Source organism: Scyliorhinus canicula, chromosome 16 (genome assembly GCF_902713615.1).
Source record: "Scyliorhinus canicula chromosome 16, sScyCan1.1, whole genome shotgun sequence".
Classification (NCBI taxonomy): Eukaryota; Metazoa; Chordata; class Chondrichthyes; order Carcharhiniformes; family Scyliorhinidae; genus Scyliorhinus; species Scyliorhinus canicula.
The window spans coordinates 51,315,681-51,331,244 of NC_052161.1; the positions used below are offsets into that span (position 1 = coordinate 51,315,681).

The following is a 15,564-nucleotide window of genomic DNA, read 5'->3' on the forward strand; positions in this document are numbered from 1 at the left end:
ATTGTGTCACATTATAGATTTGTTAGCAAAATTGAGGTAAATGGGATTTGAGGGGCAGTGGCCAGGTGCATACAAATTTTGCTAAGATACAGAAAGCAAAGTGAGAACAGTTGCATTTCAGGGAAGTGTGCACTGGTGTCCCGCAGAGGTCAATGTTGCAATTACTTTTCTTTGAGATAGATATTAATGACTTGGATATGGGTATACATGTCATAATGTAGTAAACAGGGAGAAGGATGGTAACAGTTTTCAGGAGGATACAGATGGGTGAAATGAGGAAGCTGCACAAGATTATGTAGTGAAGTGTCAAGTGATGTGAGAGTAAATGTGACAATTTGAAATAGGAGCAGAACAGGGAAACCTGAGATGGATATATATAAACCTGGGGTGGGCAGCACGGTAGCATAGTGGATAGCACTGTGGCTTCACAGCGCCAGGGTCCCAGGTTTGATTCCCGGCTTGGGTCACTGTCTGTGCGAAGGCTGCACCTTCTCCCCGTGTCTGTGTGGGTTTCCTCTGGATGCTCCAGTTTCCTCCCACAGTCCAAAGGCGTGCAGGTTAGGTGGATTGGCCATGATAAATTTCCCTTCATGACCAAAAGGGTTGGGGGGGGGGGGGGGGGGGGGGGAGGATGGGGGTTATTGGGTTGCGGGGATGGGGTGGAAGTGAGGACTTAAGTAGGTTGGTGCAGACTCGATGGGCCGTGTGGCCTCCTTCTGCACTGTATGTTCTATGTTCTGTATGTTCTGTACACAAGTCTTTGGATGCACATGACATCCTTGGCTTTATAAATAGAAGCACAGAGTATGCAACTAAGGAAGTTATTCTGAACATTTTATAAAACATTTAATATGCCCCAGCTGGTGTATTGTGGTTAATTTTAAGCACTACATTTTAGGACAAATGAGTTTGGAGACATCAGAGAAGAATTACTGGAATGCTTAGAAGTGTGTGATATCAGTTAATGATCAATGACTAGAAAAACTAATGTTGTTCTCCTTCTAGCAGTGAGCTAAAGAATTTAATAGAGGTGTGAAAAACATTTTAAAGTTTTTGATCCTGTAACAAAGTAGAAACTGTTCCAAATGGTGGAAGAGTAGTAACTATCATGACAGAGATTTAAGGAAACTGGTAACAAAATCCAAGGCAATTTGAGGAAAATAATTCTGATACTGCATGTTGTCATGGTCTGAAGGAAACTGCCTGAAAGGGTGGGATAAACAGATTCAACAATAACTCTATAAAGAGAACTGGAATAAATAATTGAAGGTTTTTTTTATTCAGCGCTACAGAGAAAAGCAGGGAATAGGGACTATTTTGAAGGCTGACTTTAGTTCATTGGAGCAAAGAGCCTCTACGTGCTCTATTATTCTATGATTCTCTGCCTTGCATCCACTGAAGTACTTTTTGACATGTCGTCACAGTGACAGTCCAGTACTGTGGTTATGTATTTAGCAAGTATGCCAAGGAGGGTTGACACAGTTCCAATTGTTCATGGTCAGACGTGTTGCAGGCAACGTGCTGCAAAGGTGTATCACTTAAATCCTCCACCTTCCTGTTCAATAAACAGTGCAGCATATTGGAAAATACTATTCCATTTGGCTGCCTAATCAACTTTGTGTGCAGTAAAGAGTTAAGAGATACAATTCGAACAGGAGGTTGAGCTTTATTTATGTTATGAAAGGAGAATGAGGCAGCGGCAGATTTGCATTGATTGAGGGCAGCACAGTGGTGCAGTGGTTAGCATTGCTGCCTCATGGCGCCAAGGTCCCAGGTTCGATCCCGGCTCAGGGTCACTGTCCGTGTGGAGTTTGCACATTCTCCCCGTGTTTGCATGGGTTTCGCCCCCACAACCCAAAGATGTGCAGGGTAGGTGGATTGGCCACGCTAAATTGCCCCTTAATTGAAAAAAAATGAATTGGGTACTCTAAATTTATTTTTAGAAAAAGATTTGCATTGATTGCAGTGAAAAATACTTAACGTAGAGCAGCAAAAAGCCATGGAATTAAGGAAAGTGCTCAATGGGCCAGAAACCACATGTTGCAATTTGGGTATAATGCAATAAGAGTGGAGTCTTGGGAGGTTATTTATGATGGGGAGGTGGAGGTGATGAGGGAGAGGCAGGGTTTATAAAAGGAGGGAGATGGGGACAAAGCAGGGCTGTATAGTGGGTGACAGGAAAGGAGTACATGGTTGAACCAATATGTATTACATTGAATATAAAGTTGCGGCCTTGTGTTACTCGTGCAAATGTAGTGATGTGTATATCACTGTATTGTCCATGAATATAGTTGAAAAGTGGTGATAAACAGTCCGGAGCCTGATTGGAATCAAAGAGAGTCTTGGGCCTGGTGCCAGGCATAACCAAAAATGTGCTCGCCAAAATTTGCGTGAAAACTGCCAAAGAAACTTACCTACCACAAATTTAAATGTCAATATTTTCTTTCAAAAGCAGAGGTCCTTCTCAATGCTGACTTCCTATAAGGTTAGAAGCTGCTTGGTCTCGAGCCCCACTTTAGATGGGTGAACTTAAGGCAGAGCAAGGTCCTGAATAGTTCAGAGAAACCAGTCACAACAGTATATTGTAATAAAGCAAAACTCTCACTTGGTTCCAATGGAAAATGTTTCCCTTTATGTCCCTGTCATTGTTTAATCACAATCTGCTCACTGTGGTAAAATCTTTGATATGATTTATTTAGCTTCTTCATTAGAATAGAAAGAATGCAACTTCTTACCTACTGTTATCATATTTAAGGTGTACCACAGGAGACCAAAATACAATGCCTAACACATTTGCCGAAATGTCATACCACTTGTTGTCTGACCAGAGGCATGAATCTGCTGAAATGAATGGTTCAATGTTTGCTAAATTTTCAGGCATTAGTGCATTAGCATTAGTCATTTACAGCAAGGGAGACTGTTTGGCCCTTTGCGTCTATGCTGGCTCCGATCCAGTCAGTTCCAGTCGCACACTGGATCTCCCTTCAAGTGCCCCAATCAATTTCCTTTTGAACTCATTGTTTTTTCTGCTTCCACTACTTTCCGAGGCAGCGAGTTTTATGTAATTTCCACTCGCTGTGTAAAATGTTCTTCCTCACATTCTCCCTGCATCTCTTGCCCCAGATATTAAATCAGTGTCCCCTCTTCCTTGTACCATCAGCTAACAGATATTCCATGTCTACGCGATCTAAGGCTCTCATAATGCCCATATCCTGTAGATGATTTTTTTAAAAAAGAGCCTCACCTCAGCTCATTTGCTTAGAGTAGCCGCACCAATTTGAGATCATCTTCCAGAGTCAATGTGAAGGAATTGCATTGTTTCACTGTGAAGCACACTTCACATTACAGCTCATTACAAATGCCTTTATTGACAAGTTCTTCCTCTTTAACTAAAAATTTTTTTTTCCAATTAAGGGGCAATTTAGCGTGGCCAATCCACCTACCCTGCACATCTTTGGGTTGTGGGGGTGAGACCCATGCAGACACTAGAAGAATGTGCAAACTCCACACAGACAGTGACCCAGAGCCGGGATCGAACCTGGGACCTCGGTGCCGTGAGGCAGCTGTGCTAACCAATGCGCCACTGTGCCACTCTGACAAGTTCTTCTTATACCAGTGCTCCTTCTATTCTAGATTAAGTCGAATACTGTATTATGAAAGTGTGGTGAAAATAACGTATCAATATTAAGGAAACAGAGATAAACATGGAAGTGTTATTTAGGCTGAGTTATAAATCTCAGGAGAAGTAGCATTGCAAGCTTTCAAGGAAGAAAAAGAAATAGGCAAGTGTTCCCACCATTCCAAACAGCTATGACTAACACAGAATATTCAGGAGAGACTCATTCAGGAGGTATTGCTGGTGTCTGCTTTCTACCAATTCACATCCAAATTTGAGTCGGGTCTAGAAGGTTCCAGGGGGTAAATAATTGGAAGAAAAAATAAAAACATCACTCACAAACTGGTTGAAGCAAACCACAGGACAACAAGTCCAAATATTTTATCCTGTGTATATAATACCTTGAGCCAGGAGCATTCTGCTTCCAGAAATAGGAGGCTCTGACATACAATTTCATGTATTCGTGTGATAGCTCCTTTACAAACCTTTAAAAAATATAATCTATCAAATGACTGAAGAAGTTTCAATAAAGAGGAATGTGACTCACGCCAGTGCAAATCTGCGCATTTTCCCTTAATAGCACGACTGGATTTAGGCTGGATTGTACAAAACTGATTTTGACTGAAAATGTACCAATACATCATGATTTAGTACATATAATAAATGTAAATAATACCCCACATGATTGCAATAATACATGAGAAAACATAAATATGCTATAAAATATTGCATGATGAAAGGTTTATAAATTATTCCTTTTGATGTGTAGCTTATGATGCCATACATTCACTCCTTTATTAGATACTGAAGTACGGATGGAATCGACAAGCAGAGGTTGTTGCATCTATCTGAGGTAAATTCAGCTGATGTTCAAGAAGTGGCAAAGAGGCAGAGGTCTGGGTGTTGTGAGGTCCAAATTTGACACAATTGGGTAAGAAGCTGGAGTCCGCCATGGGATACTGACTGTTAATGGAGATGTACGGGTGAGAAAAATACTGAAGGAACAATCTGGACTTAAATGCCTCAGCCTGAGCATCTTGAAGCTGTTGTTTGAGCTTCATTCGGCGATTCTGAAACCAGGTTTTGACCTAAAAAAGGATATAAAATAACAAATCACCACCAATAAATAAGCCATCTGATCAGGAGTTACCTGAGCACAAATTACAAGTTTTCCTTCATGCGCACCCACCCCCAAAATCCTTGTGGGGATGTGCCTTTTCTAGGAAAGTGTGTGGATAATATGATTGACTTCAGAAGCGATGCAGAATCCTCTGGGTCTGAAGCATGAATTCCTGTAGCGTTAGAACAGTATCACCTTGCCAGCAATCGCAATTACTTTTTTTCTTCCAGTTTTCCCCCCCCCCATCAATATCACTGGATCAACAGGGCAGCACGGTGGCGCAGTGGTTAGCACTGCTCCCACGGTGCTGAGGTCCCAAGTTCGATCCCGGCCCTGAGTCACTGTCCGTGTGGACTTTGCACATCGTCTCCGTGTTTGCGTGGGTTTCACCTCCACAAGATGGGGTAGGTGAATTGGCCACACTAAATTGCCCCTTAATTGGAAAAAATTAATTGGGTACTCTAAATTTATAAAAAAAAGTATATCATTGGATCAACATCCTGCAAAATCCACATGGATGACAGCAGTTCAAGGAGACAGCTCACCACCACCTTCTCAAAGACAATTAGGGATAGGCAATAATTGTTTGCCTTCCCAGACAGCCCTTAACTCAGAGGGATATTATTGCTTCACTAACTCTTTCAAATTATGACTCTTTTCTGTGTGACCCAGGGTAGTAAATGTCACCGTGCCATTCAATCTTTGGGGTGCGTTCAAAAAGGTCTGACACAAAATTCCCACCACTGGACATTTCTAGCAAGGGTTGCTGAATAAGTCAAGCTGACTTTTTTCCCCTCCATAACCCAGGGAGCACCATATCAGCTTCCCTGCTGAAATTGGTTACCCGGGAGGCAGTGACGTAGTGGTATTGTTGTTGGATGTGTAATCCAGAGACCCAGGGTAATGCTCTGGGGACCCGGGTTCAAATCTCACCACAATCTAATTTCAATAAAAATCTGGAATTAAAAGTCGAATGACAACCATGAAGCGATAGTTGCAAAAACCCACTTGGTTCACTAATGTCCTTTCGGGAAGGAAATCTGTTGTCGTTACCTGGCCTACATGTGACTCCAGACCCACAGTGTTTGACTCTTAAATGCTCTCAGGGATAGGCAATAAATGATGGCTCAGCCAGCGATGTCCACATCCGATGAATGAATTTTTAAAAAATACACTGGGAATGGAAGAACATTTTGTTTCGAACAAGCATTAGCAGATCTCCAATGGAATTTCACACTGTGACTGAGAGGATATGCTGCCTTGACAAGAAGTTACATTTTACAGTGGTTTTAATGTAGCAAAACATACCACCAAGTTGCTTCACAGAAGCATTATATTTTCTTAAACTAAACTTAGAGTACCCAATTAAGGGGCAATTTAGCGTGGCCAATCCACCTACCCTGCACATCTTTGGGTTGTGGGGGTGAGACCCACGCAGACATGGGGAGAATGTGCAAACTCCACACAGACAGTGAACCTGGGCCGGGATCGAACCCGGGTCCTCGGTGCTGTGAGGCTGCAGTGCTAACCACTGCGTGACTGTGCTGCCTTTTCACAGAAGCATTATCAAACAAAATTGGGCAACTAGCCATATTAGGAGATACTAGGACAGATGATCGAAGGTTTAGTCCATGAGATCGGTTTTAAACAGCATTTAAAGATGTGAGAGATTTGTTTTTCAAAAATGCCAGCAGGGCACTGCGGCCTCATGGCACTGAGGACTCATAGAACATAGAACATAGAACAGTACAGCACAGAACAGGCCCTTCGGCCCTCGATGTTGTGCCGAGCAATGATCACCCTACTCATCCCCACGTATCCACCCTATATCCATAACCCAACAACCCCCTCCCACCTTACTTTTTAGGACACTATGGGCAATTTAGCATGGCCAATCCACCTAACCCGCACATCTTTGGACTGTGGGAGGAAACCGGAGCACCCGGAGGAAACCCACGCACACACGGGGAGGACGTGCAGACTCCGCACAGACAGTGACCCAGCCGGGAATCGAACCTGGGACCCTGGAGCTGTGAAGCATTTATGCTAACCACCATGCTACCGTGCCAGGCCACTATCCGTGTGCCGTTTGCACATTCTCCCTGTGTCTGCGAGGGTCTCACTCACAAAACCCAAAAATGTGCAGGGTAGGTGTATTGGTCACGCTAAATTTCCCCTTAATTGGAATTTTTTAAAAATGCCAGCAGGTTTTAGAGAAGAAATTCTAGAACGTAGGGCACAAAAAGCTGAAGGCAAGCCCATAAATGGTGGGACAATGAAAATTGAGAATGTGCAAGACTTGAAAGGGAGCCGATATCATGAGGCTTTTATGCCTGGAGGTGATTTGAGATAGGAAGGGGTGAGGCTATGGAGTTGGATTGAAGGTGGGCCGGTGCAGGGGGGAATGAATTTGAAAACAAATTTGAGCACTACAAAAGTGAGGCCTCAACCACAGTCTGGGAGCCAATGTCAGTCAGCAAGCAAATAGAACAATAGGACTTGATGCTAGTTACAATATGATCAGCAGAACTTTGGATCAGCTCCAGTTTATGGAATGTGCAATGAAGACTAGCCAGGAAAGCATTCGAATTGTCAATTGTAAAAGTAGAAAAGACAAGAACAAAGCAGCAGATGTGCTGAGGCCGAGGTGGAAGTTGGTGGCTTTGGTACTTTGGGGATATGTGGTTGGAATGTCAGCCTGCAGTCAAACAAGCCACCAACCCACATAACATGTAAGGTATTATGAGGCTACTCATTAATGATAATTACACAAGCCAAATTATATTTTTACTACGGATTACTGGATATTGATATTGGTTAGAGATATTATAACCTTGAAATCTATGTCTGTATGGACATGTATTGACAGAAGTAATTTTCAACCCCTTGCTGCCAGTGGAACATTTGGCAATAAAATATATTGTGAATTTGGACACAAAATGTTCTGACCATTTAGATTCTAGTTTTTAAATGGAAGATTTACTTTCAAAATAGAGAGGGGTCATGTTTCAGTTTGATATTCTATGTGAGGAGGTGGAAGGCTTGAAATCCCTTGGAATATTAATGTAAAAGAGAGGTTTTGGCCTGTGGTAGCACTGATATGGTGGTGGCGGAGAGTGGGCCTATTGGAAGGGAGTTATGATCTTTCCAAGTGGTATTTGTAAACGCAACAGTAATGGGATGATGAGCCGTTTGCATCTGGGAGAACTGAGGAGTGGCTTCTGCAGTGAGTTGTACCAGAGATAACAATCTAGGTCTGTTTACAATGGAAATCAGTGCATTGGGTTTGGAACAAAATCTCTGAGAATTTTGAGTGTTTCTCTTTTTAAAATTCAATAGCTCTAGGGAATGAGAGACCCAGATTGCTGTAGCAATGGGGGCGAGTTGTCGGTATCATCAAAGGAATAGAATGGTTCAGCAGTAAAGCTTTTAATGTCAGATTAAAGCAGTGTAAATAGCTTGGGATGGGGGGGGGGGGGGGGAGGTGCATGGTGTTCAGCACAGAGGACGACATGAGACTGTTAATCACCCCCATTTAAATCAATGGGAGCTTTCAAACAACACAAAAGAAAATCACTGTTTACCACTTGCCAAATCAGTTGGATTTCCTTCTTGACTGTTTTATATTTTTAGATAGCAACATGCCTTCCAAATAAAGGAAGCAAATTCTAGAAGTACATGGTAGTAGTGTCAATATGCGTAATGGGGAAATTTAGGTTAACATTCAAGTGTCGATCCTCTGAGAATCTGTTGATGAAAGGTCTTCACTCAGAATCATCGTTTATCTGTAGGTTATTCTGGACCTTTCTGCTGTTATTGCCATTTTACTGCAGTTGAAGAGTTTAAACATTTTTTATTATTTTTTTAAAATATAAATTTAGAGTGCCCAATTCTTTTTATCCAATTAAGGGGCAATTTAGCGTGGCCAATCCACCTAGCCTGCACATCTTTGGGTTGTGGGGGCGAAACCCACACAAACACGGGGAGAATGTGCAAACTCCACACGGACAGTGACCCAGAGCCAGGATCGAACCTGGGACCTCGGCGCCATGAGGCAGCAGGGCTAACCCACTGTGCCACCGTGCTGCCCTAGTTTAAAAATTAAATCCCTTTCACTGATCCACTGCTAGGATGTTTACATGTAGACAGTATTGCTCAACTGACCATTTGCCCAGAAGAAAAGCAACACCAATATATTCTGAACAAATAGAAAAATAAAATACTGCAGATACTGAAAATTTGAGATTAAAAAAAACCAGAAAAAATGCTGGAAATATTCAACGAGTCAGGCGGTATCTGGAGAGAAACAGAACAAATGCTTCAGGTTGATGAAGAACTTTCATCCGCACTTTTATTCCTTCAATGATGTAACCAAGATGAAAGCATTTACTGTGTGCCTAACAGGAGAGAGAGCAATGAGAAAGATCTTCTCTATTAATTCTATGGGAGCATTTGAATTCCCATGTCCTGCATCATTGCACTGGCCAACTATTTCAACATGCCCTTTAACAGCAGATTTACCAGTCTTGGACAGATTAGTTGGCAGATTGAAGTAAAAACTCTCCCATTTCTTGGAAAGGCTGACTATAAAGTGACAAAGGCAGAAATATGCCAATGAGTTGCCTTTCCATTTGTTTTGTTGGTCATTGTTACCGGGGTACATTTGAAAACGTCTGTAATGTTTCTTCAACTGTACTGAAACACCTCAAGCGTGCAACATGATGTATGCAGAGAACCAGAGTATTATTGTACTTTGTGTGATGGCCATTCTGAAGTGTTCTTTCAGATATTTTATGAATAAAGTTTTTTTTGCAAAAAAAAACCCCCAAGGGTTTTGTGTGGACGTTGTGGGTCTGAGATATGGAATGGGGGGGGCGGGGGGAGTGGAGTGCTGGTGTTGCTGGGAGGAGACCTGCTCTCACCTGTGTATCTGATTGGTTAAATTCTCACCTGGGTTCTGATAGGGTTAAATTAACACCTGGGTTCTGATAGGGTTAAATTAACACCGTTGTCTCTCATACGTTAAGTTCTCACCTGTGTCTCTGATAGTAGCCATGATGTGGAGCTGCGCTCCGAAAGCTCGTGTTTGAAACAAACCTGTTGGACTTTAACCTGGTGTTGTAAGACTTCTTACTGTGTCTCTGATAGGCTTATCTCTTACCTGTGTCTCTGATAGGCTTAGCTCTCCAGCTAAACTCCGCCTCTGCTCGGATCCCGGGTATTGCTGGCACTGGAACCTCAGCTCGAGTATGCGCAGTTGTTCCACGGTGAAGACAGTTCGGAGGCGCCGGCGATCAGTACATTCCTCGGTCCTGAAATCAGTCTCCACCTTCCCGGAGTCACTGACGCTGCAGGTGATCCCTGCTGCTGTACACAAAAACAAACATGCAGCTGATCGTGTCTGTCGAAAGGTTAAATAAAGTGCACTTTCCGAACTGCTGCTCCTGGCTCTTGCAGGGAACCCCCTCCCCCCATTCCCTGCATAATTATTGGGGCGAGAGGTCATCTGACAACTCCGGTTACCTGATAAATTTAGCTTTCCTCTCGAACCAATTGATATGAAACGCCGATTAGTGTGAATACTCCAAATAAACTGTCTAGAAGCTAATAAATAACCAGGAAAACTAACCAAAAGAAGTTCAGGTCGAGAAAAAGCAATTAAACTGGTGGAAAAGTAGGTCAAAGTTGAAATTATAGTACACGATCAAATATGCCACTTTATTTATATGGTTCCCATTATTTTTATTTATTTTTAATTAAGGGGCAATTTAGCGTGGCCAATCTACCTCCCCTGCACGTCTTCGAGTTGAGACACGGGGACAATGTGCAAACTCCACCCGGACAGTGAGTTCCCATCATTACTTACCGAACAGTTGCTGTGGAGATTTCTCCCCATAGTTGTCACCCCTTACTGAGCTGCCACTGCTCTCCATGGCACTCCTTGTGTCTTTGGCATGTGCTGTCTCAGCTCTGCGCAGGTCACGGTGCCCTGATTCCTGTTCGCCTTGAAGCGCTTTACTGCTGGGAGGCGAATGAGTGTCCGGGTACTGGCTCTGGGCCAGTACATGCTGCCCAAGCTCCTTTAGGCTTCGACTGCTCTGGGCGAGCCATTCCACAGAAAAGGCGCCTTCGAGCATCTTTTCGGGCCGAGCCGAAACTGAAAGGCGCAGCTGTTTTTTTTAGAAAAGAGCCAGTATTTATGGGACGTTTCATTACCACTGATGGGTAAATTTGTTTCCACATCAAAGCAAGGATTCCAATAAACAAGTGTTTGACTCACCAGCAGTTCCTTGTAACATTGGACAGGAGAGGCATGAATACACGACGTGATAGATTGAGGATATCGAGATGTGGCGCCAAGTTCAACTGGAAAAAAAGATGGCTTTATCAATATAACGATAAGTGTTGGTGATGAATTAACCCGAGACAAATACTGTGAACCCAACCGCCAGCCCATTACAGACACCATTATCTGAGAGCTCCAAACACACAGCATCTTCACAGCAACCTAACCATTCAAATGGACGGCAGTTGTTGCTGAGTCTGATCAAACTATTCGTTGTAACGCAAGTTTATATGAGTTGGGTTCATTCAAACATTCGGATGAAAGTGACTATCTCAGGGCCAGAAGCTATTACTAACTCTGCTGTCAAAGCAACAAGAACATTGAGGTAAAAACAGATAAACATAAACATTCGATACACGTAAACACCCCCTTTTCCCAGTTGTGACTGCATTGTGCTCAGTCATCACATTTTGTATTGAGGACATAATGGACCTAATTTGCTTATGTTTTTAACACAGGAGCTAATCAGGCCTCGGATCGAAGGGCGACACCATCGTTGTCACTTGCCAGTAGCTGACATATGACCGAGATTTTATCCCCCCCCCCCCCCCCCCCCCCCCCGCGAGGAAGTGCCTGTACTTCACAGAGGGAAGGGGGTGGAGTGGAGAGTTCCCACTGCATCCCTCTTGTGGCATTGCAATTGAAACGATAAGTGATTATTATTCGCCGAATCAGCTTTGAACGGTTAACTTCACAGTGAATGTATTTGACGCCAGCTGCGTGTCACTGGTGATTTAAAAATGTTTTTTTTCTGTCAGTGAAGATGAACGTGTGTATATATATATATATATATAGTATCCAGGGAGAACTGGAGAGGGGATGGTGGATGTGCAATACCAGGTTGGAAAAGACAACCAGCACCCTGTATTTATATCTTACCTTTAACATAGAAGACCGCTTTCAAGAACCTCACACTTTATGGAGCCGCAGGTGGAGATGTTCGGGCAGATGTCTAAAAGCTTTCCAAAAAGGTTTTAAGATGAGTTTCAAAGCGAGAGAGGGGGAGGAGAGGTTTAGAGAGGGAAATCCAGAGTTTGCGGCCAGTATGGCTAAAGGCAAAGGGATTGTGAATCCATAGAATCCCTACAGTGCAGAAGGAGGCCATTCGGCCCATCAAATCTGCACTGACCTTCTGAAGGAGCACTCTACCTAGGCCCATTCCTCCACCCTATCCCCCTAGCTCCACCTACCCTACACATTTTTGGACACTAAGGGGCAATTTAGCATAGTCAATTCACCTCACCTGCCCAGCTTTGGACTGCAAAAGGAAGAAACACCTGGAGAAAACCCATGCAGACACAGGGAGAATGTGCAAGCTCCACACAGTCACCCAAAGGCAGAATTGAACCCAGGTCCCTTGCACGGGTTGGGTGCTAGCCACTGTGCCATCCTGGTGGAGAGGGTTGTAGTGTATTATAGGCCAAAGTCAGGGGCCACATAGGTGTCAGACTGGATAGGTTTGCAGAGATTAGGAGGGAAGGGGTATAAGAGGATGAGTTTAGTTTTAATTGAGGCCGAGGAAACCAGGAACCAATGTAAAGTGGAAGGAGCCATCTCGTAAGATCCCTACCAACAGCAATGAGATTAATGATGTTCGCTAGATCATCGAAAAGAGCATCACGCTCTTTTTAATAATGACAGGAGATACTTTACTTCCACCTAAGAGTGCAAACTAGCAGGGGCGGCACAGTGGTTAATACTGTTGCTTCACAGCTCCAGGGTCCCAAGTTCGATTCCTGGATTGGGTCACTATCTGTGTGGAGTTTGCATGTTCTCCCTGTATCTGCATGGGTTTCCTCCGGGCACTCAGGTTTCCTCCCACAAGTCCCAAAAGGCATGCTGTTAGGTCATTTGAACATTTTGAATTCTCCCTCAGTGTACCAGAATGGAGTGTTGCGACTAGGGGATTTTCACAGTAATTTCATTGCAGTGTTAATGTAAGTCTACCTGTGACAACAAAGATTATTTTATTATTACAGCCTTAGTTTAACAATTTATCCCAAACAGCCTCCTCCAACAATGTAGCACCGCTTTCCCATCTCTCCCCATTTTTCCTGCCAAAATGAACCATTTCCCCAGGCCTGGGTCACTGTCCGTGTGGAGTTTGCACATTCTCCCTGTTTCTGCGTGGGCCTCACCCCCACAACCCAAAAGATGGGTAGAGAATGTGATTGGCCATGCTAAATTGCCCCTTAATTGGATAAAAAATAATTGGGTACTCTAAATTTATTTGAAAAAATTAACCATTTCATTTTACTCAGCATTCAGTTTTATCTGTCAGCATATACCCATTTTCAGTCTGTTTATATCAGCCTGGAGACTGTTAGAACATAAAACATATAGCGCAGAAGGAGGCCCATCAAGTCTGCACTGACCCACTTAAGGCCTCACTTCCACCCTATCCCCATAATCCCTCCTAAACTTTTTGGAAACTAAGGCAATTTATCATGGCCAATCCACCTAACCTGCACATCTTTGGACTGTGGGAGGAAACCGGAGCACCCAGAGGAAACCCACGCAGACAAGGGGAGAACATGCAGACTCTGCACAGACAGTGACCCAGCAGGGAATTGAACCTGGGACCCTGGCGCTGTGGAGTCTAACCACTATCCTACCGTGCTGCCCAAACTCTGCTCTGCTTCTCCCTGTTTACTTCATTTACCAGTTTTTGTGTAATTTCCCAACCTTAAAATTATGCCCATACCTAAATTCAGATCGTGAATACAAGGACAGTTTTATAATTCGGATCCCTGGGGGGGCATCACTATGTTCCTCCCTTCAGTCTGAAAAACAACTGTTCCAATTCCCTTTAATCTCCTCATTTATTATGTGGCGCTTTTGTCAGAAGCCTTTTGAAGGCTCATCATATACACTTCAACTGCACTGTCCTCAACAGTTCAGCCCATTACTTCACTCGATCAAGTTAGTCATAGACGATTTGCATTTAATAAATTAGTCTTGTCTTTCATTTATTATCCCATACACTTCACATGACAATTATTACCCAACACACCCCCCCCCCCCCCCGCCCCCCCATTATTGTCTCAAAAGCTTTCTCAACACGGATGTTTGGCTGAAGGCCTGTAGTTGTTGGATTTATCCTTTATTCCTCTTTAAAAACACTTTTTTTTCCAACCATGTTAACTAAACTGATCACAAAAATAGCAGCTTTCACTCTTTCGTCTGTTTTTGTCCACTGGCTTTTACAAATTTAATTTATTGGCGCTGATCTTTTTTTTAAAATGTGGATTTAATTTATGGCAGCCAGGAAATTTGCATTTATTTTGTACAGTTGAGTGAAGAATGCACTGTCTCACAGGCAGACCTGAATCGTGGCTGAGTATCCGCTAAACCTACTGATTTTTAAAACTTTTGAATAATTGTTTAAAATGCGAGGGCAGCGATGACCCTTTTTGCTACCAAATTATTTCCATGTGCAGTCTTGATATTTAGAATGAACTGAAAGAACATCAGATAGGGACCCGGGTTCAATTCCGACCTTGGGTTACTGTTTGGAGTTTGCACTTTCTCATCATTCCTGTGTGGGTTTCTATGGGGATAGGGCCAGTGCAGTTCCGATGGACCGAACGGCCGTCTTCTACACTGTAGGGATTCTATGGTTCAATAAATTGACATACAATATCAGTCATGTTCAAATGGATGTGGTCTTAAAAATTGTCAATATTTTATTTGCACAATAAATGTAAGATTTCTCATTTTAGGGGAGGCACGGCTACACAGTGGTTAGCACTGTTGCTTCACATCTCCAGGGTCCCAAGTTCGATTCCTGGCTTGGGGCACTGTGCGGAGTCTGCACATTCTCCCGTGTAGGTGTGGGTTTCCTCTGGGTGCTCCGGTTTCCTCTCACAGTCCAAAGATGTGCAGGTTAGGTGGAGTGGCTTTTCCAATTTGCCCTTTATACCCAAAATGGTTCGGTGGGGTTACTGGGTTATGGGTCTATGGTGGAGGTATGGGCTAAGTTGGGTGCTTTTTCCAAGGGCCTATGCAGATTTGATGGGCCGAATAGCCTCCTTCTGCACTGTAAATTCTATGATTCTATGAAATAGTTTCCAATTATGAGGAGACCATTGCTACAGCTCCAGGTTTATATAATAAACAACTTGCGGGGAGCACGGTGGCGCAGTGGTTAGCACTGCTGCCTCACGGCACCAAGGTCCCAGGTTTGATCCCGGCTCTGGGTCTCTGTCCGTGTGGAGTTTGCACATTCTCCCTGTGTTTGCGTGGGTTTTGCCCCCACAACCCGAAGATGTGGAAGGTAGGTGGATTGGTACAGACCGTGAAAATGACGGTGCTCCCCAGATTTTTGTTTGTCTTCCAGTGCCTCCCCATCTTCAACCCTAAGGTTTTTTTCAAGCGGGTAAGCAAGATTATTTTGGGCTTTGTATGAGCGAATAAAACCCTGTGGATGAAGAAAATGTTGTTGGAGCGCAGTTGGGGGGGGGGGGGGGTTGCATTGCCAAA

The 15,564-nt window shown here is 43.5% G+C and overlaps 1 protein-coding gene across 2 annotated transcripts; it reads right to left on the reverse strand.

The window, feature by feature from the left end:
* Positions 1-3,962: 3,962 nt before the first annotated feature.
* Positions 3,963-11,390, reverse strand: LOC119950796 (homeobox protein vex1-like). Of its 2 annotated transcripts, none has more exons than XM_038773580.1 (4): positions 11,017-11,390; positions 10,603-10,906; positions 9,898-10,100; positions 3,963-4,704 (listed from the first exon to the last, which is right to left on the reverse strand). In XM_038773580.1, exons 1-4 carry the CDS (start codon positions 11,230-11,232, stop codon positions 4,414-4,416), a joined length of 1,014 nt encoding a protein of 337 aa, XP_038629508.1. In that variant the 5' UTR covers positions 11,233-11,390; the 3' UTR covers positions 3,963-4,413. The 2 variants fall into 2 exon arrangements, with proteins under 2 accessions (XP_038629508.1, XP_038629507.1); XM_038773579.1 differs by having other exon boundaries at positions 9,898-10,103; positions 11,017-11,389.
* Positions 11,391-15,564: the final 4,174 nt, after the last annotated feature.

Coding starts and splice junctions, on each gene's coding strand:
- LOC119950796 (XM_038773579.1), bottom strand. CDS start 11,232: ATGCTGTGTGTTTGGAGCTCTCAGATAATGGTGTCTGTAATGGGCTGG. Junction 10,104..10,602: donor ATCTCCACAGCAACTGTTCG/GTAAGTAATGAT, acceptor TTTTGTGTACAG/CAGCAGGGATCACCTGCAGC. Junction 4,705..9,897: donor TAAGCCTATCAGAGACACAG/GTAAGAGATAAG, acceptor ATCCTTTTTTAG/GTCAAAACCTGGTTTCAGAA.